Source organism: Artemia sp. Qi Xiang Cuo, chromosome 12 (genome assembly GCF_049724085.1).
Source record: "Artemia sp. Qi Xiang Cuo chromosome 12, ASM4972408v1, whole genome shotgun sequence".
Taxonomy (NCBI): domain Eukaryota; kingdom Metazoa; phylum Arthropoda; class Branchiopoda; order Anostraca; family Artemiidae; genus Artemia; species Artemia sp. Qi Xiang Cuo.
The window spans coordinates 31,879,174-31,903,372 of NC_142805.1; the positions used below are offsets into that span (position 1 = coordinate 31,879,174).

Sequence of the window (24,199 nt, forward strand, 5' to 3'; positions counted from 1 at the left end):
TCTACCCATTCATCTTAGTCTTCCTTACATTATAGTCCTAGACAGTTGGATTGACCCACATATTTAGTGCAAACAATGGGAAGAAAAAAGTTCATAGCTGTGTTTGAATGTGGTTAACTTTAGTAATTACATTTTGTTATGACTTAAGCCCTAAGGGATCTATTTTTTTATATACTATGAAAATGCTCGTAAATTTTCTATAAGAAACATATACCCGACATGAAGAAACGGAAATCTTAAAGATATTTAGAAACATTGCGAAACTATCACTACAAAATACCCATGCTTATTAGGCAAAATAGTCTAATCTTTTATGTCACTTCTTGTCTTTTTAATTTATTTTGCCATGTCTCAACTCATAGATAATCGGATATATGAACTATACTATGTTTCTTAGAACATTTTTGCAATAAAGAAGAAAGGGAATTCATGTTGCCATAACTATCGCCATTAATAGGTCCGTTTAAGACCCGAATTAATACAATTAATAATCCTCCCTTTAGTTTGGAACGTTTCTACTGAAACGGACCGAGTTCATTTCGGACTTGTTTAGTCCTCCTCCCCCCTCAGGGACAATGTCTGGCTATGCAAATGATTTCTAATCTAAATAAGTTGTGCGTTTTTGTTGTTCCTCTTTTCCTTTTTTGCTAAACAACCAGTAGAACAACAGGGAAATTCTGTGTATAAGACAGTGGAATGCAGCTTTAAATCAATATTTTGGCCCTATGTCCTCAGCACAACACAATCAAAAACATAAAAAAAAAACTTACATTAGAATGTAAAGTTTAAAACTAAAAATGTGTTTAAAAACTTTTAAAAACAGCCCTAGCATCATTATTTCTACGAAGTTTGAAGTTATTCCACTTTCGTATACAAAAAATGTCCCTATTGTTCTGCTTGTTGTTTATAATGGGAAGGCAATGTGGTCTCCTTTCTCCTTTTTTTGTTGGTCTTTTGTCTGCCTAAGTAAGATGGGATCTGGAATGAACTACAAGTTCTTTATTTAGCCAATACAGTCCATGTCAATGGGCAATTTGTAGATTTAGGGTTTAAAAGGGGCTATTAGGGTTTCCAAAGGGGCTATTAGGGTTTCCGAAGGGGCTATTACCTCGCCCTAATTCAATTTTCGGAAGTAACATGTGTAAATAGAGAATTATTTTTTTACTTAAGAAAAATAGCTCAATCTGGATTTTTTAATTTTAGGAGATATCCTTACCATCTGTTAACATTAATTCCTTTCCGTTTACATTCCTGTTGAAATATACAATGGACGAAATAAAAAATGTCACGTTATCTGGTTCTATGGTCTACTCAAGTGTTAAAGAAGGCTTACAGACGCTTGGATTCGAGTTTTCAGGGACAAAGCACGAATCGGCGGTTTCAGGTAACATTATTGTATATATTGAATAAAGTGCTGAAACCCACCAAGGCTAGAGCTTTCTTTTTGGGGAGGCTTAATTGATAGTATTGGGCCAAAGATGTACGCAGAAACTTAATCTTTGTGGGGGTGAGGTGGAGTCAAATTCCAAAAATGCAAAAATAAGTGTTTTCTACTGAAATCAGCGGCAAAATTGTCAAGATTTTGAGGATGAGGTGATACAGGTTTGAAGCTCTTCCCCCTAACGTGGATGCAAATACTCGTTCACTTGGTTTATTCTTTTTTTTTTACTTTTTTATTGGGTAAAAATTTAAGAAAAATAGTGTTTTTTTCCACTCTGAATACATTATACAATTAACACATTATAAATACTTTTATAAATAAATATTTCATATATAAATACCTTTAACACATTATAAATACTTTTTTTTGGAAAATAACTATTTTCTTGCAAGAGATATTACATAATCTAATTTTTGCTTAATTAAATATTAATTTCTACTAGATATGTATATGGTTTTTGCATCATTGCAGTAACCGTGCAGTTTCTTATTGGTATGTTTTTGGTAAGCTATAAAGTTAATTCACCAAAGAATCTCCAGCTATTTCTCTCTTTCTACTTCCTCTTCTTTTTACTTTTTTCCCTCCGTTCCCTCTCCTGTTTTCCAGCTACTTTACGCTCTTAAGCAAGAAATATCTTTTTCTTCTTTCTTGCTTTGTTTTGCTTAAAAAGTGTCGGGCTTTCAAATAGCCATAGACCTTACCAAAAAGTCATACCCAGTTAAGAAATCGTATTGAATTCCAGAAGGAAAGCAGATGTATCTTAATAGATGCGATGCATAACTTCACCTAAACGCTTTTTAACAAGGTTAGAGCACTCTCTAAAATCTCTTTAAGGATTAGAGTGACGTTTTCCAAACACTCTTTCATGAATTTTTAATTCTCTCTAATCGTGGCAGGTGCTTCTATTACTAAATACTAGAGTAATATTATAAATCTGATTTACTTTTTTACCTTTTATCCTGTATGATAGTCTGAACATGGGTACATAGAAAAGGGAGAAGGTTGAATAGAGAGAGACACAGGTTTTAAGTAGATGGTAAAAAGTGCTGTCCCAAAAGCCTTTGGTCTGAAATGTAGGAACAAAAACCTTAAAACTAATCAATAAATATAGAAATAGTCGTCAAAGTGACCGCTACTGTTTATTCTATGTAGTTGTAATATTGTTAAGTCTAAAAATTGTAGCTACAATCTCATAAATAGTAAACTGTTGCACATTTTGCTTAAATGGTTTTGTCGGATGAGCTGAAATGGTTAAAAAAAAAGAAAAAAATATATGCTCAAGAACTGAATTTGAATATGGTTGCAAATTATTTTAAGCACGAAAAGTAAATGACCTTGACAATGACTACCCAAAATAGGGTAGAAGAATACTCATGTCACTTGAAAAATGTTTTTTTTTTACTATTGAAAGCTTTGTTGAAAATAAACCTCCCTTGGGAGAAAATTTAGCGTCAATTGATTCTTTTTTATTCCGACAGGAACATGAACATGATTGATTCTTTTTTTTATTCCAACATTCTCGGTCTTTCATTTGTCAAATATTACTCCTTTCTGTTCTTCTATCAGAAAAGTATTTTTCAGATGATTTCTTTTTTTAACAAACTGCATAAAGTGAACAATAACATTTGACAAAAATATCAAATCTAGAGAATTTTTACTTCAGCCAAAAATATGTAGCTATTATTACAGGTCTGCTGCTACAGATTGAAGCCGAAAAATCTCTGTTTCGTGATCGAGTTGAAGAAGTTCAGATAATGCTGAGTTCATCAACATTGACAAGAAGTGGCAGTCTTGCCTCTCAGGAAGAACTTTTATATGAAATACTTGATCGCGAAACTTATATCAAGAAGCTGCTAGCAGATACAGCCAATATTTGGACCACAAGATTACAGGTAAGATGGCATTGCTTCTTGCCTGTAAATACAGCCTTCAAATATTGGTCTTCAAATACTATTCATATAGTGGATAATTCATCCTAGGAACGAAGCATGTCACTTACGAACCTGCCCTCGCAGCTCTGCGAATCTCAACCCTTAAAGAACTCACACATCATCCGATGTATAAGTTCGGACTGCTTTTGAGTGATAAACACCGTCCCCTACTACCCCCCGACACTGCAGTCAACAGAAACACACGCCCCAAGAACAAGCTTGAACCAGAGCACAGTAGCACAGATGGTTTCACTAATTCATTGGCTCCTTTTTTAACTAGTATGATAAATCGTACATAGTGTTTTTTATGTTATAAAACGTAGCTTAATTTAGTTCCGGCACTGACCGTAACTACGATAGCTATTTTTATTAAATGAATTTCGAATATTCGGTGCAGGCGCATGCCATGGAATGCTTCTAGATTTGGCAGATTATATTAGCGTTCTTGAAATATACTACTAATTCTAACAACAACTCATTGTGGCACCAAGCCTTCTGAGGCCAACACATCTGCGCACGCTCCCCCTCTACTTGAATCTATTCAAAGCTTCAATTTGGACCCCCTCCCGTAAAGTTTGAATTTTCTTAAAACCCTGGCTGACCTGAATGACCTGCTTTTAGTATGGCTTCAAACAGATAGCCAATTTTTTCCTCTTGAAATATACAAGTCTGTGTGTAGAGATACAGTACATCGGTGTCTCCTATATTTAGGTGGTATTTCAGAATAGTTTACATTTATGCTAAACTCACACCATAGACATATCAGATTATGATAGACAGCTGACATCGCTATTTCAGCAATCTCCATTCGATTTTTCTTTGGTACCAACCAACAAAGATAAAATTTAGATATATCGCTTTATAAAAATGGCATCGAATCACGAAAAAATCGTCGATAGTTTAGGGACAACATTAGTTGATAATCAATGTCCTTAAAATTAGCTGTATCTACAATAATGAAAACCTAAATCACTTATATATATGTCGATTCATAATAAAAACAAATTCATCCTGCCTGGAATTATAGTTCTTAAGAAACACATTGTCAGTTAAAACTTAAAAACTGTCTTTATCTGCACTTTGAAAAATGATTGCCATCATCTATGCTTTTGGTAAAAGAAGATTTCCACCATTGCGCCTTTTTTTATGTAGCCGCTTCTTGCCAACCAAAATTTGGTGCCGTTTAACCTCCAAATTTCGAATGCCTTTCCTATAATACCTGCTACCTACTACAAATAATTAGTGCATGGCTTAGACACTCTGGCAAAAGGACTTTCAACCTGAAAAAGTAGTTATATAAAAATGTTGTTGCGTTTATACCATAAGGATGGGATGTTTGAGATGTGTATATCATAGAAGCAGGTACATTTTGCATTTGAAATTGAGTTCTAATACCCCTACATGATTTGCGACAGTTCTCACTGTATTTTTTTTTTAGTTTAAAACATTCTTCAGGAAAGAAAGGGATTACACGATAAGATTGGAGGATGGTCAGCTTGGCTTACTATTTATCTTGAAAAAAAAACTTAGCAGTAGGCCTAATATTTTCCTACACCAAATAATTTGTTATGTAGAGTGAGAAACAATTTTACCAGTGTGTCCAAACTTACAGTTGCCATGAAATTATACTATGCCATCTCGTATATTTTGTTTCCTCCGAATATAGATTCATAATAAAAACAAATTCATCCTGCCTGGAATTATAGTTCTTAAGAAACACATTGTCAGTTAAAACTTAAAAACTGTCTTTATCTGCACTTTGAAAAATGATTGCCATCATCTATGCTTTTGGTAAAAGAAGATTTTCACCATCGCGCCTTTTTTTATGTAGCCGCTTCTTGCCAACCAAAATTTGGTGCCGTTTAACCTCCAAATTTCGAATGCCTTTCCTATAATACCTGCTACCTACTACAAATAATTAGTGCACGGCTTAGACACTCTGGCAAAAGGACTTTCAACCTGAAAAAGTAGTTATATAAAAATGTTGTTGCGTTTATACCATAAGGATGGGATGTTTGAGATGTGTATATCATAGAAGCAGGTACATTTTGCATTTGAAATTGAGTTCTAATACCCCTACATGATTTGCGACAGTTCTCACTGTATTTTTTTTTTAGTTTAAAACATTCTTCAGGAAAGAAAGTGATTACACGATAAGATTGGAGGATGGTCAGCTTGGCTTACTATTTATCTTGAAAAAAAAAACTTAGCAGTAGGCCTAATATTTTCCTACACCAAATAATTTGTTATGTAGAGTGAGAAACCATTTTACCAGTGTGTCCAAACTTACAGTTGCCATGAAATTATACTATCCCATCTCGTATATTTTGTTTCCTCCGAATATAGATGGTAATATCTGTAATTGACTTAATAACTACCTACCACTTAATAGCCACCTACACTTCGTCCTGACCTTGCCGTCCACAATCAGAACACGTTAAATGCAAATTTAGTTTTTGAATAAAGTTTCAATTGAATTTTATCTAAATAAAATTGTCGTTTATATTGTATTAGTTTCAGGAAAGTTAGAAATGAGACGTATAGAGGTTTCTCAATACCACATATCTATTCAATTTGTCGCTGATCTAAAGTAACTGTATTAATTTTGCTCACTAACACATTGATAAAGCGTGTATGTTTTTATTGTTGTTATGACACAGGTTTTTAAATGTTTTGATTATCGATACTGAAACCTATCCCTCCTAACGGCGATTTTATCCATAAAAGGTGCAGATATGGTGTTTTGGGCTAATCGATTATATTTTACACATTTTGAGTCTATTCTAAGCATATTGTGAGTTTGTTATGATTCTTCCTTTGTCCTGTTTTTTCTCAATAGAAATTCATTTTATCATTTATATGGTCTGCAAGTATTACTTTTCTTACGAATATCATTTGCATTAAAAAGATTAATTACTACGAAGATTTGAAATGAATTGTTGTTTTTACGAAGGTTTGGCTGAGAAAGCCGAAATATATTTTGTTTCTCTTCGAAAATTTGCCTAGAATTTTTGCAAGTTTATTCAAAATTTACTCTTGTAGTGGCCTCGGAAAAATGGAAAGAATACGAAATTTGTAAATTGAAATTACTCCGATAACCGTAAAACAAAAACGAATTGATATGAAAAATCAATACACATCAATCCGTTTTTGTTTTACGGTTACTAGAGGGGAAATAAAAAAGTTATGAGGTTTTTTTTTTGCTCTTCTGAAAATTTACAATTATGAACAAACGACCTTTTGATACCCGACTGTTGATATACGGAAGAAAAAGTCTAAAAAACAAAAAAGTGTCTTATTCCTTTTTGGCTAAAGTGAGTCTTTTGTCGTCAGCCCAGTTTACTGCAATATCAGAAAAGATTAATCTTGCTTTTTAACGCTAGGCAGCATTGTTGTTGTGTTTTTTGCACAGAGATAAACTTGACCTTGCTCTCTTGTCGGTTCCTCATGCTCTTTGGCTCGATATGTCAAAGCTATAAGTCTCCTCCCCAACAGTCCACCCAGTGAACTAACTCAACAGTGACCAGTGAACAAAAAAAAAAAAAAATGAAGTATCCAAAACAGGTCCAAATTAATTTTGTTTTGAATGTAGTTGTGTCTTTATGACGGCGAATCTCATTTTTGCTTTTTAAAGATAGGATTTCCGTTAAAATCCAAAGTAAAAGCAAAAGTAACACCGAAACCGTATTCCGACTAAGGTTGTCAAGTTTTTTCTTCCTGTCATCGTTTTTGCCCTAACGAGACTTGTCAATCTTTCTTTTGAAAATGGTGTCTTCCCAAGTGCTTTAAAGCGTGCTCGTGTCATTATTCTTTTTAAAAGTGGATCAAGGAATGATCCTGCAAATTATCGTCCCTATCTCTTTTATTAGTCTTTAGTAAAATTCTTGGAAAAGCTGTGCTTTCTCGACTTCTTGATTTTCTTAATTCTAAACAATTTTTTCATGATTTTCAGTTTGGTTTTAGGGCGAAGCACTCAACAGAGCATGCATGTGCAACTCTCTGAAATTATTTACACTCAGCTCTTGGTTCTGGTCTGATACCTGCTGCTCTTTTTCTCGATATAGGAAAAGCATTCAACTCAATGACTCACAAGATTCTTCTTTGGAAACTGTCCCATATTGGTATAAGAGGGAATGCTTATTCTTGGTTTCTATCATATTTATCTGGTCGAGTCATCTCGGTTGATCCGTACTTTTCTAACCTTTCTGGAATAGAATTTAGCGTTCCACAAGGATCTGTCGTTGGGCCATTACTCTATTTAATTTACGTCAATGACCTTATTAACCACTGTCCAGTGGTTTGGTGTAAATATCTTGCTTTATATGTCGGAAAGTCATATTTTCTCCAGAGTCTCAAAGGCTTGCCCTGACTTAAATGAAATACACGCATCAACAGATTCTCTAAGTAGACCTAACGATCCTGACGTTCGATTCCTAGGCATATTGCTTGACGAAAATCTTTCCTTCAAGCATCGTATTGATCTGATTAAAATGAAAGTCTCCAAGAGTCTCGGAATCCTTAGAAAGCTCAAACACATATTTCCAGGGTCAATTCTTAGAATCTTGTTCTGCAGCCTAGTTCAGTCTTATGTTTCATATTGTTCTGTTACTTGGATGTCAACTTTTCCCTCGTCTCTGAAGCCACTTTCAAAACTTTATGATAAAGCGAGGACTCTTATTCAGTAAACTAACCGATCTTCACTTAAGCCCTTGCTTGATTTGAAATCTCTCTATTTTCTTTCATGTTCTTCTTTCGTTTCTTACAATTGCACTGCCATCTTCCTGCTGCCCTATTTAATAATAGATCTTTTGTTTCTGATCAATCGACTTATCATCTCCGCACTTCCAACAATTTACAGATTCTTAATATTCCATCAGTGAGGTCTGACTTCAGCCCTCTGACAGCTTGTAACAGGATCTGGACCACCCTCCCAGAGTCTGAACAAAGCTGCCACTCGTTTGGTATGTTCAAAAATTATGTTAGAGAATTTCTAGCTAATAAATAAGTTTTTTTTTCCGGTTTCCCTTGGAGTTGATGTCTTTGGATTGAGTTGGATATTTAATTGAGTTGGTGAAATCATGTGCTATCCCCTGTCTAGCTTGTCATTTTGGCGTTTATTAAGGTGGGCGACTGCATTTTGTTTATATTTTTTGTGTTGGTATTTTTGTTTCTACCTGTTTTTTTCTGGCCATGGAGCCTTTTGGGGGAGATTTTGTTGAAGTAGTTTTTTTTGTTTATGAAATTTATTGTTAAATAAAGATCTCAGAACTAAAAAAAAACAAAAAAAAAACAATGAATTTATATAAAGAAGAAAGAAGTCTAAAAATATAAAAAAGTCTCTTATTAATTTTTGGCTAAAGTGAGTCTTTTATCGTCAGTCTAATACCCAGCAAAAATAGAAAATAGAAAATTACTTTTCAACGCTTGGTGGCATTTTTTTTGTTTTTTCTCAGAGATAAATTTGATTTTGTTCTCTTATCAGTTTCTTATATTTTTGGCTCGATTTAGCGTTAAATCTAAGTTTCTTGGCCAACAGTCCACTCAACCAACTAACTCAACAGTGACTAGTGAAAATGTTTTTAATTCTGATTGTTGGAAATAAAACCAACATAGCAACGCCTCATCTGTCATTTTAAGATCTTCGACGGTATTATTTCAAATTGGTAGTATTTTCAAATATTTTACTTATTTTTAGGACTTAATCCAAATCCGGAAAAAGGAGGAAAAGTCCCGGGCTGGCTCCAGATTACAATCAGTGGCTGTTCCTGCTAATTCTGAGGTCCGAAGTGAGCCAACTGAAGTGGGTGAAAGATCGCCTGCAGAAAGTGAACATTCAGAAACCGGTCATCGTTCTAATGGCTGTGTACCATCAAGCAGCCCTTCAAGGACTAGAAGACACCTGAGGAAAATGTCATCTGGATCAAACACTGTTAAGGTAGCGCAAATTTTTAAACACGAATCGGTATATCTTATAAATAATTAAATAAATTATATGCCTCTGAATCAAAACATAAAATTTTATTTATTTGAGAAAAAAAGAAGGATAATGGTCATTAAATTCTAAGCAGTCAGCTTTTCTTGATCCTTTAACCATTACAATTGGGAGCCTCACTATGACATGAGGCCTTTTCCATTACAATTGGGAGCCTCACTATGACCTCAGGCCTTTTCCAACCTTGAGGTCCTTCAGATCCTTTGACCTTCGAGGTCCATTGACCTGAGGTCCTTGGATAGGAAACGCGTGGAGGTCGTTTTCAGGCACGTACGAAGATGAAGAGGGGCTTCTGGCTCCTTTCGATTTATCTAAAGTTTTCTGTAGTATTTAGGATCCATTATTACCACACAAGATACCTTTGGAAGAATTAAGATGGATTGATGGCCATAGCCCTGTCGCTGGGTATCCTCTCTGTTTACTTGGAATAAAATTCAGGCTCAGCATTTAAATATAAAAAAAAATATTTATTCTTTATTATCAAGTATAACTAAGTACTGAAAATTTGACTATTAAGGTCTCAAATATAATTTAAAAAGGAAAGTCTAATTGGGTGAAGCAAAATGAAGAAGATTAGGAATTCGCTAAAAACGATCAAACAATTAAAATAGCCCTTCACATTACTTAGAAAATATCAGTTGTGGACCATCGGTTTTTATGGATTTCTATGCCCTCATTTCTCACCTATGTTCGGTCCCAGGGTTCCCTACAGACGTTGCTGTCTGTATTGTTGACACCAGATAGCCTCGTATCTTGAAGGTTTACGTTTCATTTCTTGAAGTTCTTTGATCTCATCAACGACTTCAAAAGTGATGCAGGTATGAGCATTTTCTGTCCACTGGCAGTATGTTAATCCAAGAGATAGAAAAGTGAAAGAGAGAGAAGTTAGAGATCTGTAAAAAAAAAAAAAAAATATAATACATATTGAAATATTTTTCGTATGATATTGTTACCTTCTTTTTTATGATATATTTTGAGACACCTGGCACATCATGCGTGCCAGTTATGCTGCTACTGCTCTACCGAGCTTAATCACCAGGCTTTGTGCATCTGTTGAACTTCTGCTTGGTGAAACATACAAACAAGTTTAAATTGAATACCCCTTTCAAGGATACAGTTCCAACTAAATGTTCTATGCTGAACAAAGCTGTTTTTTTGTGCTTTTCCTCCTTCAACTAAGCCGAGCAAGATGTATACCTCAGTGTTTTTGGTTCTGCCCTTACAAGCGATGGCAGAAGGAGAGAGAGAGCTTATCAGAAAGAGGTTAAATACCTTTAAATGTTGTAAGGGCTCTCTCCTGGTCCTACTTTCTACCCTACTTCCCCCTTTTTTGGACCCTTTTCATTGTTGCATAATGATTTTTGAGAACTGTTAACTATTTATCAATGATTGAGCTTGTCAGTGCAAAAAGCCTGGAGAAATATGTTCTCTTAAGATTACAAGAAAATAATGACTAGGAGACGCCTGAAAAGTGCTTAAAAATTGCTTAATTTCAGTAAGGATTTTCAATCAATCCAGTGGTCTTTTCCAATTAAAAAGACTATATAATAAGAAAAGAAAGAAATGTTTAAACAGACTACACAAATAGCTTATTCAGTTCCAATACCTTATGTTTCATGCTAAATAGTTCCTACCAAAAACAACAGTTACGACATGAAAATTTGCAGGTAGTTCATCATTTGTTTATTATTAGTTAAAAAAAACTTTCCGAAAAATAAGTTTTTCAAAGAAAATTAAAGGCCATTTTAAAATTAAGCTGAGCAGATAAAAATACGTTTTAAAAATTCAAACTCAAAACGACCAGAAATTACTACTAAAGAATAAATGAAACCCAAAACGAACAGGAATTAAATAAACAATCATAGCAAAAAACATACAGCAAGCAATAATATAAATGAATCAATAGATCTTAAAGCGAGTAATGCTTAGATTGAATATGAACATCAAGCTTAAAACGAAAAAAAAATATTTTGCTATTGAAGTATGAATGAAACTTTAAACGAAAAGAAATTAAATAAACAATGCGTGCAGTCAAACATAAAATAGATATTAATGTAAGTGAATAAATGAATATTAAAACGAGTGAAACTTAAATTGAATTTGCAAATAGAAAATATTTGTAATAAAATTGGTTTTCAGTAAAGCGCCAATGACGCATAGGTTTTAGACTTTTACTGTGAGAGAAGGAGGTCATTCCCAAACTCTTGTTTGTAGTGATTTTCGTTCGTTTCAAGCTTGATTTGCATATTCAATTTATGTTTCACTCGTTTTAAGATTTATTTATTCATTTACATTAATATCTGTTGTATGTTTGTTTGCATTGATTGTTTATTTAATTTCTGTTTGTTTTAAGTTTCAGTTAAACTTCAATAGCAAAATATTTTTTTTCGTTTTAAGCCTGATTTTCATATTCAATAACTTACAACGCTTACTCCCGGGCCCTGGGGGGTTGTGTCGACATTCGAGTTTTTGTTATCTGACTTTTGAACAATTTTTAACTTAATGGCTATCTCATAATTTTTATCGGGTGCATTTGGGGAAAAAGGGGCGTAGGGGGGGGGGGGGCTAGTTGCCCTCTAATCTCTTTTGACTCTCAAAAACAGAACTAGAGCTTTCATTTTCCAATCAAATCAGCCCTCTCCGAAGTTTTTACGAGCATCCCTTCCATAAGAACCATATATTCCCCGGCCCCGGAGTTATTGTTATATGGTCTTTAAACCATTAAAAAAAATTTCTATCTCAAAGTTCTTATCGGATGGGTTTGGGGGGAAAAGGGCGTGGCGGGGGGGCTAGGTGCCCTCTGATCTCTTTTGACTATTAAAAAGTGAACTAGAAATTTAAATTTCAAATCGAATGAGCCCTCTACAAAGTTTATACGAGCATCCCTTCCATAAGAACCATACATGCCCCCAGGACATAACTTACAACGCCTGCCCCCGGGCCCTTGGGGATTGTGTTGACCCCAGAGTTTTTGTTACATGATCTTTGGACTATTTTTAACAAATTATCTATCTAAAAAATTTTATCAGATGCATTTGGGAAAAAAGGTCGTGGGGGGGGGGGCTGTTTACCTTCCGATATCTTTTAACGCTTAAAAAGTTAACTAGAACTTTCAATTTCCAGTCAAATGAGCCATCTCTGAAGTTTATCCGAGGATTCCTTCCATAAGAACCATATATGCCCCCAGGACATAGCTTATAACACTTGCCCTGAAGACTGGGGGGGGGGGAGTGTCCTGCTCAAATATATAATTTCCAGAACTTTCAACTACGTTGAACAAAATGCATATCTCAAAATTTTGATTGGATTGGTTTGGGGAAATTGTGGGCGTGGAAGGGGTGTTAGTTGCCTTCCAATCACTTTCGACTATTAAAAAGGGCACTAGCCATTTGAATTTCCAATCGAATGAGTCCATTTTTAAGTTCCTACGACAAAGCTTTCTATAAAAACCGTATATGCCCCCAGAGCATAACTTACAACTCGTGCCCTGGGGGCTGTGAGGGGAATATCCAACTCAAAAATATAATTTCTATCTGAAAATCAATTATGTAGAACCAAATGGCTATCTCAAAATTTTGATTGGATGTGTTTGGGGAAATGATGGGCGTGGAAGGGGTGTCAGTTGCCTTCCAATAACTTTTGACCCTGAAAAAGGGCACTAGAACTCTCAATTTCCAATCGAATGAGCCCCCTTTGAAGTTTATACGACGACCCCTTCCATATGAAGTGCCTCTGGGAAAAAAAATAATAATAAATAATAAAATATTGAAGCCGTATGGGCTTTACTATAGGCAACGCTATAGCGTTGCCTCTGAGCGTTGCCTCTGATACCAGTTTTGTTATTGAAATTGCCAAATATGTTATATCCTGTTATTCTGCTTAACGACTTCACCACTCCTGATAGTCGATTGATTATGGTTTCAAGGGGGAGGGAGTTTGTGTGCTTGTAGTAACATCTTTGCTGTTTATAGAATGGACTTGTTGAGGGGTAGCATAACTTCCCAAAAACTAGTTCCTACACCTATCCTTACTCTAGGAGCCAACATTGAGTAATTACATAAGCAGAGACAATGCATATAAATTTTTTAATGTCTTTGGTCTTGATCTTTTATGGTTTCTTAGGATGATGAAATAGCAATGAAAATAGCAATGTATGAAGGAAAGATATAGATAGATAGATAGATAGATAGATAGGTCGTGTATTTCAAAAGCCCAAGAGCCATATACACACAAAAATTTATGAAAAATAAAGAAATCACAATAGAACAAATTACGAAACACACATTAACGTGATACATGGCGAAAAATACCTTATGTTAAATTATCGAGAAAATAAGTTTAATTCCATATAATTAAATAATTAATTATAAAAACTTTTCCTTCTTTCTAAACCCTTCTCTATGTACGCACCAATACGAAATATTGGGGTTGGATTACTACTTTGTAAAATTTTAGGAAGCAGCAAAACAATCCCATGTAAGTAATTTTCCCTTAAATCAGAGAGCACCGGGCACTTTAGGAGAAAATGGTCCAAATCTTTGTCCTCATCCCTACAAAGAGGACACACATACCGACCATCAGGATGTACTATCCCCCTGTCGAACACCATTTGCCTGCTCTGAATCGGAAGGCAATTCGCACTAAGCTGAATCCATCGACATAAGATCATAGCCGGTAAATTAAATTTAAAATAAATTTCCTCTCCAAAACTAGGTTTAACCTCATTATAATGATTCAACGTAGCAGAATTTAAAACCAGCCCTTGCCAATACTGAATTTCCTGACCCTCTAAGATAAATCATACCTGGCTTACCAAATTTGTTGGTAGATCACGGGACCCAAGTCCGTCATTCCATAAGTAAGGCATTCCCACTCTTTCTAGTAATGACCTAATTTGGGATGGCCACGACATTTTCGAACCGTAACTCAACATCTGATAATAAGCAGCTCTTACTAGTCAAAGTAGTTTTAGCGAAAACAGGCCCATATCACCTTTCAGAATCTGCGAATGAGTTGTCTGATGTAATCCAAACAGTCTTTTATAATACTGGAGCTGGAGGGACTCCAGCTTCTGTGCCGCTTCTCCGCCCCAAATCTCTGCTCCATATTCTATTACTGGTAAAATTTTTGTATTAAATATTCTTTTATGCATTTTTAGGTTTTTAATTCCCATTATCGTCGGATTTCTAAAAATTGCAGACATGGCCACTTAACCTCTATTAATTAGTTCATCAACACGACTCTCTAAACTTCCATTTTACGATAAAACAAATCCTAAATATTTTATTCTTTTACTTACTTTCAGTTCCTTATTATTAAATTTAAATCTATAATTATCTTCGCTACTTGTTTTCCTTTTTTTAAAAATAACAACTTCACTCTTTTCAACATTCAGCCTTAATTTTTTCATCTGCAAATATTCTTCTATAAGACTCAAAAGCGTCTGCAGATCTTGCGGTGTACTAGCCACCAAAGCAATATCATCTGCAAATAATAGCAGTGATAGTTTATGGGTCCCTAGAGTAACTTTCGGAGCCCATCTATTCTCTAGTTAATCAGCAGCGTCATTTCTAAAAATATTAAACAATTTAGGTAGAAGAGTGCCGCCTTGTTTTACTCCCAGCTTAATATTGAAAGGCCTAGAAAATTAACTATAACGATTCCACTCACACAAATATACATACTCACTATCAAACTCACAAACAAATGAGGGAGGCCAATTCTAAACAGGGCATCCTTCAATAGCTCTCTGTCGACACTGTCGAACGCCTTCTGAAGGTCCGGAAATCCCACATAAAGACAAGTTTTTCCCTTTCCATATTTATCAATTAATGCCTTTAGAACAAATATTGTATCTACCGTCCCATACCCTGACCTAAAACCTCCTTGTTCTTCACGTATTATATTATTTTTATTTAACCATTTAGAAAGCCTGGTATCTAGCATTTTCTCCATTACCTTACTTAAAGCAGGGACAAGCGCTATTAAACGATAATTCATGTGCAACTTAGGGTTTCCTCTCTTAAAAAGTGGCATAAACAATGACCGCTTCCACTTATTTGGTTATTGTTCTGAATTTAACACATTATTAAAAAGAAAACAATTATCAACATAAAAATTGAATGCAAACTCTTAAATAGCTTTATTGGCATACCATGAGCACCTGCAGCCAAGCCTCCGTTTAAATTCTTGAATACAAACTTAATCTCATGATTACTCACTTCCCCTACTAAATCATAATCATGTTCCTTCATAGGATAAACAACCATCTCTATAGTATGTGCTACCTCTTGTATTTCTGCACAGTCACCTTCCAAGCTTTCCAGGTAATCAGGCCATGAATTGGCGTCTGGAGTCACCTGTGTATTTCCTTTTTCATTTTCAATATGATGAGTATGGGGTTTCTGGCTCAGGGGTATAAAATAAGGTATTTATTTAAAAAAAATTCCTATCAGAAGCCCCGAAGGGCCGAATTCGTCGGAGCTGTAAAAACAATATAAGCAAAAACAAATCATAAAAGAAGCAGGACAACTAAAAAACTGGCAAGCAATATCAAAACAACAATATTAGAATGTCAAACCATTCCTTAGGCAAAAATATCAAACTGCCAAAGTTTCAGCAAGTTAAAAAGGCAAAAGTGATAAAACTAGAAAAAGAATGAAGTAATATGAACATTAAAAAAGGTTCAAAAAGGAAAATATATAAAGGGGGAGGGAACAAAACAAGCGAACGAACATAAAACTTGGGTATCACCAATACCAAATAATAAAAAATTAAAACTAGCTATTTATTTTATCAGTAATGAAGGGGACATGGTTTTTTTTATATATCTGGTGCAGTGGCGGATCCAGAGGGGCGAGGGGGCACGCGCCCCCCTAACGTAGTCTAAAGTAGTGAAATTTACCTAATTAACTTAAGTTTGCGTTAATTAAGCTTGCTCCTAACGCAAATTTATCAGACTAACCCATTTTGCCACCCCTACCCCCCCCCCACCCCCCAAAAATAAATCCTGGATCCGCCCCTGATCTGGTGGTAAATCAAAAGCAACGAACGGGGGACAAGATAGAAATTGGTTTAGAAACAGTCCGTGGCAGGCGGTTGGTCTTTTTATCCAAGATGTGTGTGGGTTTCTTTTGCTCTTGAGAGAGAATGTTTCATTTTGATTTTTAATTCTCCTCTTTATTTTCCTTTCGTATTAAAAATCTTGTGATTTTTAGGGTACTTTCGATGGACGGTCTCGAAGTGATTCGGCCTCTCCTGTCAGGCACAGTGTTCCAGAAGGTAGTTTTTTCTTCTAAGATTTATTTTTTATTGACTGCAAAGTTAAATTTCTAAGCACGCATGTAGGTATGATAAAGTAGGTGTATTAGGAAAGTATACTTATGTTTCGAATGTGATTTTTGTTAGATTTTGAAAACAAATTACTAGCACTAGGTTACCACACTAAATAGTAACGTTATTTCCCAATGGAATGCCCTTTGTCACATTTTCAAAATTTTCACTTAGGAATGATAACGATACCTGAAGCAGCTCAGATAATAGACTCTTAAATTACACAGTCTTTTAACCAAATAAAAAAAAATAGCAAAGAATAATTACATGGTAATAATGTAGTCCAATATCACAAAAGGTTCTTTGAAAGTTGCCCCGTAACGTGCAACTACATCATTAGATATAAACAATATCTTTTAGTGCAGGTTTACCTAGTAAGCTTCTAGAAACTAGTTAATTAGCAAGCATACTGTTTTTTCTCGAAAATCTGGATAATTTGTCCATATTCTAGAATATCTGATTGGTTTAGAATAAAAGGTAGGAGGAGCTATGCTAGAATTCATACTGTATTCATATGCTTTTATTATTCTTATGCTATGTTCTATATATTATTCTTATGCTATGTTCATAGACTTCACAGGCTAGAATTCGTATTGGATATTAAAGGGATAATTTCATTAAGGGGGAATTTTTACCTCTTGGTGATAGAAGAAAAACTTTGGGGAGGGCAAGGATTAAGGATGTTCGATATTTTTGTCCGATGTCTGGAAAGAATGATAAAGAATTGTTCCGTCTCTTTGCTGATTGTATAGAGTTGGGACGCTTGAGAAAGGAAATTTTTGGGGTAGAGAAAGTTGATGAGGGGTGGTTTGTTGGGGATTTGGAAAATGGGAATTTTAGTAGTATAAAAATTGTTGTAGATTCATCCGTGTGGGTATGGCGGATTGAGAAAAAATTTTCGAATAGTTGTGTTTTTTTTAATTTATTTAATTTTCGTTTTTTGTGTGCGTATATCCTATTATTTTCTTTAATTTTTTTTGCTGTGGCCCGGCTGGTTTTTTTAGTAAACACATATATCACATCATATTTCGCATAATTATTCATCAAAATATCTGCTATTTAGGGTAAGGATATTCCAATATCTAGATTTGTCGTAAATTTTTACTTTAATTGGAAATCAGCGAATAACAGACACGATTTTCCTCGAATGGGCTTACGAACTATTTGCTTATCTAACAAACCGTTTTGTATATTTATTAAGTAATTACAACCTCTAATAAATCCATTTTTATATCCAGGGTAGTTAAAGAAATGCGCTCATAGTACTTATAGCACCTTCTTAGCAAAAGCTCTGTTATTTTTTCTTCCGCGCAAAAGTGAAGAGGAAATTAAAAAATAAACATAAACATTATTTTGTTAGGTTTTATAGTTAATTTTATGACTTTTGACGCTTGCCAGAAACAAAATTTGTCCGGTGAACCACTTCTTTCCTTGAACAGTTTAATAAATATTATCTGGAAAATTATTTTGGACATTATAGAACATTGACATTTGATGATTAAGAAATTTACGCTGCCTGTTAAAAAAACGGTGGACCATGTGGGGAAAATGGATGGAAGAATACGAAATTTTTAATAATTTAGCCGAAAACAATGAAACTTGAATTGAAATAGTGGTGACACGTTTAATGAAGCTCTGCTGATAAGAAAAAGTATGAGTTTGGTAGTTTAATCTATTTATTTTAGTAAACTGCATAATTACCTTACTATACGAAAAAAAGCATGGTACCTTTATGATATACCCACTACCACTCAAGAAGTGAAGCTAGGTTACTCCTAATAAAATATGTCTATGTATGATAAAAATATAATACTTTAGAAACAAATTTGGGATGTATATTTGCACATTAGGGGGTTCGGGGTAAAGTATAGCAGGTATGCATGTAAAATGTGTTAGCTGCAATGATTCTGCATATTATGAAGTAAGAATTTTTTTCTTACTTCAAACTGTCCAAATACTTTACCCCCCCCCCCCTAATGTGCAAATATATAGCCCAAATTGTATATATCCCATGTATTCTGTCACTTGTCTTTGTCTTTTCTCACGGTAAGGTGAAAGAAACTAGCGAAAGAAACCGGTTTACAATGCGTCAATACATGAACAACTTTGGCGGTAGTGGGTATATCATACAAGTACCAATGAATCATCAATATATCCCTCATTTTGGACATAGATATTCTAGTACCTTGAGTTGTTGAGTACTTTAGTAAATATTTATTTGTCATAAAATTAAACTTTACTTGGCTCAGATAGAATTCGGCTAGAATTGGACTAGAATTTCCTCCCATGGGTGTACCACCTCTTGCTCATTTAATATGCCGTTCAATTTTGCACGAGTATTCAATCAATAAAAATCCTAGTTAATCCAAACTGTAACTTTTATCCAACTATAATGTATACCAACTGTAAGGCCTTGGCTAAACTCTCAGCATATTGCGACCATTCCATTCTTTTTCTTTCAGGTTTGCGCCCGTTTTTCAATACTAGGGATATGCGGGATATTAGAGTTTTGTACTTCCGTTATTGTAAATATCTTCTGTATTTGCCTCGTTGGTATAGAAACCGTAAGATTTTTCGAATGTTTGATGCGATTGACGTCATATAATAAGTTGGACTCCAAGTTAAAAGATTGGTCTGATTTGCATTTGTTGTTCTTTATATTTGATATTGTCATAGGAATGTTTATTATTGTTATTATTATTATTATTCTTTTTTCTTTTGTGTTTGTTACTCCACTTTACCACTGTATTAGTGGGTCATAAATAGATTATTATTATTATTAGGTCCTTTTCATCCTCTTGTGAAATTATTTTGATTTGCATTGTTTTTCCTTTGTTAAAATAATTGTTTTTGTATGTGTTCGTTTTGTATGTCTTTTCCTTTTACTTTCTTTTGTTCCTCCACCTTTTTATAATGTTAGTGGGTCAAAAATAAATTATTATTATATCAAATTATAGCACGTATTCAAACTATAGCACATATCCAAACTAAAACATCTAAAACTTGCGAGTACTTTTAAATTATGCTATTAGTTGGCTTTTCCAATCCGGTTTATTCTATTCTATTCGTGTGTAAAAAATCGAATGCATGTCTGTCTCTGTGTTGTTGTCTTATATGTTTTACCACATTGTTCATTCGATCGCCAAGAAACTTTAAGAAGTTGTTGAGTACACACCTGTGAAGGTTTTAAGTATAGAATTACCCCCCTCCCCCTCTAAAGCCCTCTTAATAACTTTCGCGCTGTCTGAAGTTAGAGATCCATGAACTCAAATACTTGGACAGTTTCTTTCATTTACGTTATTCTCATTTTCTGGATATTTGTTATCCAAAAGCGCCCGATGGGTGAATTAATACTCCTAACTTAATTTTAAATACTTTAAGTTTAAAAATACGATTGTTATTTTACATGTGGGAATTGTCCAGTGGAAATTCTCGGGATTAATTTCCCAGAGGGAGGATTTTCCGTGGAGTGGAATTTTTCTGCGGGGGGGGGGATTTTCGGAGGAAGGATTGTCCTTGGGGGAGTTTTTACAATACTGTTAAATCGAATGTGTATCACGGGTAAATACTTTTAATAGAGTTTTTTAGATTTTTAGTTCGGTCTAAATTTTTCCCTAGAATTTGCCTATACCCCCCTCCCTCCTCTACTTTTATTGAATTGGTACACCTGCGTAAGTGCGAGCGATGGATACTTAGCAAAAACGTAAAATTTACACTTTTATTTTGGAAAGACAATAATTGCAGACATATAGAGAATAAAACGACAGACTGTGCAACAACTTACAAATAAACCTTATATTAAAAGACCTACCCGTCTACCTCTATAATTCAGAAAAAAATGCCTATCCCTTCTTATCATACACTTCTCCTCTAACAGAACCATCACCTTGTTTATTTACCCAAGGTCCTTGGAGCTTAATGTCAGAAGTTCAACTGAGTTCAAGGATTCTTTAATTAGAACCCCTCCAACTCCCTTAAATATTTCTTCCAGAGCGTGTCGGTTCCTTTTCTGGTCGGTTCAGATTGTAACGCTCCTTTTAAATTATGGCCAAAGTCTTAACTTCGGACAAATTCAGGAATTAAAATCTCTATTTCAAATTTATATTTTAGATGTAGTTGATGTTACCGAAGTTCAAATGTAAAAACCCTGTGTTACTAAAACTGGAAGAGTTATCCGAATCTATTAAAATTAGATATGAAAATCAGGCTCCTTGGCAAACGAACTGGTGGTATTGGATTAATTTGTACGCAATGAGCTTTAAAAGAATATCTTATCTGAGTATGTGAATACAGAGATTTTTACTATGCAATGGTAACGATCTAAAAATGAGCATGACTTACCATCCTTTAGATTTAAAGGAGATGGTTGATATACCTACCGCTCAAGACAACGCCATCCTTGACTTGATTTTTGCCCCTTCTCAGAGGCCACTGCCGGTTCAATCCCCTTTTACCCCTCATTAACAAAGTTAAACACGACTTTACTGCCACTAACGTTACTTATAGACCACTGACTGACTCGTGAATATTCAATTTTAATTCTTAGGTCACCAGTGGAAATTATTTGCTTATTTACAACTTTGATGATATTGACAGAAAGTCTTCTTCTTTCACAAATTTATTAAATAGGAAATATGAACTCCATTGTCTAGAGAAGAGAGTAAAAAAGCTCTCCGCTTGTAAAAGCTACATGAAAGAGTAAAGAACAGAGCCCATTTCCTTACTGTTTGTCTATCTTCATCAAACCTACTGTTGGAGTGCACCCCCATCCAACACATTCACCAAACTTAAGAAGTATACCTCGCTGGTACGACACCTCAATCCTTTGATTTAACTCAGTTCAGTGAACTGAATTAACGTAATTCAGTTCATCTAAAAGTCTTCTTCCAGCATTAATTATTTCAAGGGTAAATTCCTAATTCCATCCTCCCTAGATCTGCATTTGTAACCACCGTAAAATAGGTCGTTCCCTATTTTCCGTTCTTAATCCATTGTTTTTTTGTTTGTTTTTTTAAGGAAGTGGTCCCCCCACTCCCCCAGTGTGCCAAGTTTCTATGTGTGTACTATGTTTTCTTCTAATCTTTACTAGATACACCATGTTATATTCGTATTTTTCGTAGTTAGTTTTTATTCAATTGTATCTGTTTATTTAAATTTATACCTTTCTTATGAGACGTAAAAGGTGGTTTTGGCTTATGTTTAGCTAGTAATGACTATTTTAGATAAGAATCTATCTTTTTTGTAAACAGCTTTCTCACGGTATGCGTGCTGAGCGTGTTTGAAGTATTTCATTCATCAAGAGTATGAATCCTTTTATGTCTGGTTTTGTAGACTCTCTGAAGGAGGTGAATAGAACATCAGTAGATCTGTCGAAAATGGCTCCAAGTCGAGATTCATCACCTGATGGGTTTAAGTCAAATATGGAGAAGAAAAATTCCCTCTCTGGCACTACCACCCCAAGCAGTGTCTCTCATTCGTCGACTGTGAAGAGTTTGATTTCTGGTCTGCTATCATCCTCTCAGTCTGTCCCACTACAGGTAGTATTTGGTGCATGATAAAAAAAAGATTGTTCAAAATACAGGTTAGCAGATTCTGACAAAAATATTTGTATCCCCTCCTTTTTCTTTTCGTTTGAGTGATGTTAGTGCAGACAAACTGGAATGTGACTAAGACTGAGCACTGTTGTGAAGATTTTAAGGAGTGTTAAAGAAGAGCGATGGGTCTTCTTAAGAGTTCCCTAGCATGGGTTTTGGATTAGCAATGATCAAGAATGAACACCCCCCATTGCCTAGAAAAAGTTTGAACATGCTGTATATGTTTCTTAAGCCTTTATTGTCAATTAATAGGGCTTGATCAGGTTGGAAAGGAAGAATCTCTCTTTCTCTCTCTATTTCTCTTTCGTTCTCTCTCTCTCTCTCTCTCTCTCCCTCTCTCTCTCTCTCGCTCTCTCTCTATATCTCTCTCTCTCTCTCTCTCCCCCCTCACTCTCTCTTTCTCTCTCTCTCTCTGATTGTAAAAAAAAAGAGAAAAAAGGATACCCATGTAGTTTTGATATGTAACCAAAAGATGTTGGCAAATACTCTAGTTTTGTAAATACTATTTTTATTGTTCGCTAAAAATCCTTTGATATTTACTTAATTCCAATCCTTTTCATCAAAGAAAAAATAATATATGCATTTGATAAGTAATTGGACACTTGATAGGGTTCAAAGTAAAACAAGTCTTTTTTTGGTTTTGAAATTCTTTTTGAATTCATAATACACGCAATTGTCATTAAAATGGCTGCTATTGGGCGGAAGAGTCTCTGAAATCGACAATAAGGGTTTTAACAGCACTTTTTTTCTGATTTTGGATATAATTTTTTCGGGTCGTTTTTCGGACTTAGCTTACTTGAATACGGACTTGAGTAACTCTTGAAATACATATTAAAGCTTAACTGTGTTGAAGACAATTGTTGTGCAACACTTAATTAATGGTTCAGAGTACAGCTATGCTAGTTCGCACGATTTTAGTGCAATGCTGACTTTATGAACATGCTCTGTGTAGCTTCAGTGTGTAACTTCATTTAGAATTGGTAGCCTAAAAATGAGCCTCTTAATTAGAAACCAGTGGACTATTTCAGCTCCAGAGCAGAAGGTCGTATGTAATGATTTGAAAGGTTGATGTGAAAAAAAGCTCAGTGTATCATGAACGTATCATGATTAGTTTCTTCTATATATAGGGCATTAGGTATGTCGTACCCCTTCTTTTACAGTACATATAGAGAGTATACACTAGGGTAGAAAGCATATAGAAGTTTGAAGTTTGGCAGGATAAAGAGAAGGCAATGAAATTCTGATGTAATTACTTTACTTTTACTTCTGGCGAGGAACAGGTTGTTCAGCCCAGCTCGGCACCGAGGATATGATGGACCATATTCTGCCACTGACTTCGGTCTTCTGTTTGGGGGCGGATGATTTTCAACCACGATTTATCCCAATTTCGTCCGTACTCCCTGAAATCTCCCAAAGGCTCGAGGTCTTTCTTCATTTTGGCATGCCAGGATTTAGTTTGGCCACATTGCTGTTTCTTCCAGTGGGGGAGGGGCTTAAATTCAAGGGACTGACGGGTCAGGTACTCACTTGCGTCGCATAACGTGCCCAAACTATCTGAGCCTTCTTCTCTTGACGATAGTGGATAATGAATGCTTCTGATTGCACATTTGCATTAAATGCCTCGTTGCTTATCGTTTGGCTAAGTCTGAGGTTGCAAATGGCTCTTAGGCACTTCTGGTCCAAGATGTCGAGTGAGCATTCTTCTTCTGCCTTTAGCAGCCAGGTTTCGCATCCATACAGCAGGATAGAGCGAATACACGCCATGTAGACTCGAAGTTTGGTCTTCAGCCTGATTTCTCTTCTGGACCATAATGGCTTACGCAGTTGGCCAAAGGTACTCCATGCCTTGCTTATTCTGGCCTTGATCTCGCACGAGGTCCCACCCTTGATATCAATCAGTGTCCCGGTG

At 35.1% G+C, this 24,199-nt stretch overlaps 1 protein-coding gene across 2 annotated transcripts in view; it reads left to right on the forward strand.

Annotated features, from left to right (window-relative positions):
• fab1 (1-phosphatidylinositol 3-phosphate 5-kinase fab1) overlaps positions 1-24,199 on the forward strand; it is a 191,218-nt gene that overhangs the window by 116,563 nt on the left and 50,456 nt on the right. For both annotated transcript variants that reach the window (XM_089097957.1, XM_089097958.1), the window contains exons 13-17: positions 1,204-1,384; positions 3,131-3,333; positions 9,068-9,307; positions 16,582-16,645; positions 22,028-22,233. In XM_089097957.1, the coding sequence (XP_088954083.1) occupies positions 1,204-1,384; positions 3,131-3,333; positions 9,068-9,307; positions 16,582-16,645; positions 22,028-22,233 (894 nt within the window). The remainder of the gene's footprint in view (positions 1-1,203; positions 1,385-3,130; positions 3,334-9,067; positions 9,308-16,581; positions 16,646-22,027; positions 22,234-24,199) is intronic.